At 32.2% G+C, this 3,959-nt stretch overlaps 1 protein-coding gene across 3 annotated transcripts; it reads left to right on the top strand.

Moving 5' to 3' along the window:
- Positions 1–749: 749 nt before the first annotated feature.
- Positions 750–3,551, top strand: LOC112801975 (serine/threonine-protein kinase STY13). 3 transcript variants are annotated; one of them, XM_025844942.3, is made up of 4 exons: positions 750–971; positions 1,218–1,263; positions 1,783–2,760; positions 2,905–3,551. In XM_025844942.3, exons 3-4 carry the CDS (start codon positions 1,856–1,858, stop codon positions 3,242–3,244), a joined length of 1,245 nt encoding a protein of 414 aa, XP_025700727.1. In that variant the 5' UTR covers positions 750–971; positions 1,218–1,263; positions 1,783–1,855; the 3' UTR covers positions 3,245–3,551. The 3 variants fall into 3 exon arrangements, with proteins under 3 accessions (XP_025700727.1, XP_025700728.1, XP_025700729.1); XM_025844943.3 differs by having other exon boundaries at positions 752–971; positions 1,218–1,275; XM_025844944.3 differs by lacking the exon at positions 1,218–1,263 and having other exon boundaries at positions 756–971.
- Positions 3,552–3,959: the final 408 nt, after the last annotated feature.

The following is a 3,959-nucleotide window of genomic DNA, read 5'->3' as shown; positions in this document are numbered from 1 at the left end:
GTAAAAATTTAGTTAATCTTCATTAACTAGTCTTTGTTAAAAGAATATGAAGTCTTTTAAAATATTATTTTTATGTTTGAAACATGATAATTTTGTAACATATTCTAGAAGTAAATGTTCTAAAATTAGTATATTTTCCAAAAATTAATAGCTATTAAATATTTTTAGAAAATTCTATCTCATATAAAATTTAATTATAAAATTTTAAATTATAAAAATTTAATTAAAATTTTAATGAAATTATAAAAATAAATTAAATAATTAAATTTTTAAAACACAGGAAGAAAAATATTGTTAAAAAGCCTTTGACATTAAAGATGTGATTGAAATACTATGTTTCAGGACAACAAAAGTTTATATATTTTGTATCCAAAATAGAGACAATATACCTTTCTTGTATTTAACATCTTTTTTTTCTTATTTCATAGTCTTATCAAACAAGAACAACTATAGTATTTTTATTTTTGTTCATACAAAATAACAATTATTTTTTATTGTATATTTGTATAAATTTATAAAAAAAATAATATTATCAAAATAAAAATATAAACATTTTTTTTATATATATTAACATGTCTAATCAGGATATTCTTTTATAAATATTTGTAAAATAAATAAAAAAAGATTTTTTAATTAAAATTTATATATAATTATTTTTATATAAAATTAATAGTTAAAAATAATTAAATTTTAATTTAACTAAACATAATTTTTACTTATTAATTTTAAGTACAGACAACTGCATGTAAATGTCTACCTTTGCTTTTTTTTTTTATTTCTTTCTTTGTTTTTTTATTTGGTCCACGCCTGGGTGTTATTTTTCCTTTCATTCACACCACTTCTTCTCCTTCTTCCTCAGCAATCTCTTTTTCTTTCTCAGTTCCAATTCCAATTCTCTTCGATCTCTTCAATCTTGGATTTGATCAATCAGAACTCCAAAAACACACTTTCCCCTCCCCTCCTGAGTTGAGGTATACCTTACAAGTTAACGTCTCTTACTTACCTTCTTCGTTTAGGACTTTCATGGATTTTAGGGTTTTCACACTTTTTATTCTTTGTTCCCTTCTTCATTTTATGCTTTGTGATTTCACTCACTAGCCTTTTAATCGAGGAGAATTTTGCTCAATTTAATTTATTTCCTTTTTTACATTTTATTAATTTTTAGTTCCGTACAGCGTTTGACTAACGAGCTGTTTTACCTTTCGCATGTTTCTCAGTCATATTTGGTAGCTTTTGATACAAGGATTAGGGATTATGCTGCTGGTAAGTTTTGTGGTATGGTCTCTACCAATTGCTATTGATGTTTGATGTTGTTGTTGTTGTCAATTTTGGTTCCAATGGAGGCTTCTTGTGCATTGACTTGTAAAACGGAATGCTATTAGACTTAGTCTCTGAGGTTTTTTTCTTTTTATATACGCATTTGATTTGTGATTTTGATTCTGAACAAAAATGTTGCTGTTGAGTAGGGTTTTCTTCATACCCATTTGTTTTGATTTGGGAAGTTGAAAGCAATCTCTAAATTTTAGATGCAGTATATGGTTTAGTATATGTTTGTTGATAATTACTTTTTAAAAAAAAATAGAAAAAAAAAGGATGTTAGATTATTATATTGTTAAAGGATTTTTTGCATTGATTATTTGTAAATGGTAAATGAAATGTATACCATACATGGAGTTACCTTTGTTGAAGTTGTTTTTTTTGTAAATAATGTTCATAAATAGAAATGCTGAACATTTTTCAAAGTTTAGTTGGGCTTTAGTTTTTTCCTTTTTGTTTTCCCAGGTTTTTTAAAGTTTCCAATTTCTGATGCTGAAGGAATAAGACATAAAGTTTTTTCCTTTACAAGATTGAAAAGATGTTGGAAGGTGGTGCTAAATTCCCTGGATTAATAGATCTCAACAAGCATACAACTGACAACTATTATGATTTCTCTCAAGGCTTTTACCATAAGCTTGGGGAGGGTACTAATATGTCGATTGACAGCATGCAAACAAGTAATGGTGGGGGATCTGTTGCGATGTCCATAGATAATAGTAGTGTTGGGTCTAATGATTCCCATACTCGCATATTGAACCACCAAGGGTTGCGGAGACGTGCAAATGATAACTACTCTGTTCAAAACAGTGTAAATCGTCGAGGAAGAGTCACACATGCATTGAGTGATGATGCTTTGGCTCAAGCTCTAATGGATAGCAGTTCCCCAACTGAGGGGCTTGAAAATTTTGATGAGTGGACAATTGATTTGAGGAAGCTTAATATGGGTGAGGCCTTTGCTCAAGGAGCTTTTGGAAAACTCTATAGGGGAACTTATAATGGTGAAGATGTAGCTATCAAAATCCTGGAGAGGCCTGAAAATGAGTTATCAAAGGCTCAGTTGATGGAACAACAATTTCAGCAGGAAGTTATGATGCTGGCTACGCTAAAGCATCCTAATATAGTTCGTTTCATTGGTGCATGCAGAAAACCGATGGTATGGTGCATTGTAACGGAATATGCCAAAGGGGGTTCTGTTAGACAGTCTTTAATGAAGCGTCAGAACCGGTCAGTTCCCCTAAAATTGGCTGTCAAACAGGCTTTGGATGTTGCTAGAGGCATGGCATATGTTCATGGACTTGGGTTGATCCACAGGGATTTGAAGTCTGATAATCTTCTGATTTTTGGGGACAAATCAATTAAAATTGCTGACTTTGGTGTTGCTCGCATTGAGGTGCAAACTGAAGGAATGACACCTGAGACTGGAACATACCGTTGGATGGCTCCGTAAGAATTGTTTTTTCTTTTATTTTTTGATACTATTTTAATGTGCATTCTGGTTGTGATCCTGAAGATACAGATATATGTTGTGCCTCCTTAAAACGAGTTTACTATGTGTTCTGATCCTATATGTTTTCCAATATTTGGCAGGGAGATGATCCAGCATAGGCCTTACACACAAAAGGTGGATGTGTATAGCTTTGGGATTGTTCTTTGGGAGCTTATCACCGGAATGCTTCCATTTCAGAACATGACAGCAGTGCAGGCTGCATTTGCAGTTGTGAACAAAAATGTTCGCCCGATCATACCCAACGATTGTTTACCTGTTCTCCGTGACATTATGACAAGATGCTGGGATCCCAACCCTGATGTCCGCCCACCATTTGCCGAAATTGTAGGAATGCTCGAGAATGCAGAGACTGAGATCATGACAACTGTTCGGAAAGCCCGATTTAGGTGTTGCATGACACAACCAATGACTGCTGACTGATCCTGATGAAAAGAAAAAAAAAAAAAAAAAACCGAATGAAAGACATAAGACTGATGATGTTTTGGAGGGAAACATGAGACTGAAGTAGTAAAGGGTTGACTATATTATAGATTTGTGTATCATGTGTGTTTAATTTCTTTCTTCAGAAGGAGAAAAATTGAAAATCTTAACTGGAACCTTTTGTTTTATTGGCTTTCTATTTATTTTCTGTTTTGAATTAGTAAGAGGAGATTTGTGTATGTAATACATGCATGCACTACAGTTATGTATAGCTTTGAAAGCAAAAATGGTTGAAAATCTTGTGTTCTGCTCGTGTATGTACAATTAGGATTGATATTTTCTTAAAAACCTGTGGGAAGTGATCCTCGGAATATTCATACAATTGTTTTCTTGGACATAAGTTATTTTGAGCGATGCTGAAACTGACTCTTGTCTGATTGTTCTTAAGCAGTGATATCCACACATAATTTCTTCATAGATTGTTGATCCCCCAACTGTTTCTGCAAAAGAAGCATCCTTTAGAGAAGGCTCATGCTAAATGCTTGTATAATAACCAAGTTCATATAATCACTGTGATGTATTCTGTTGGCACAATTATTGGATTATCAATTTTATGGATGGTGTTCTATATTTGCAATCCATGTTGCAAGTATTCGTCATACGACTTAGGACGTTAAAACTCCAATAATGCATTGTCAATACTCAATAATTTATT

Source organism: Arachis hypogaea, chromosome 5, assembly GCF_003086295.3.
Source record: "Arachis hypogaea cultivar Tifrunner chromosome 5, arahy.Tifrunner.gnm2.J5K5, whole genome shotgun sequence".
Classification (NCBI taxonomy): Eukaryota; Viridiplantae; Streptophyta; class Magnoliopsida; order Fabales; family Fabaceae; genus Arachis; species Arachis hypogaea.
The sequence above is the reverse complement of the archived record's forward strand: the minus strand, read 5'-3'. Positions and strand labels throughout refer to the sequence as shown.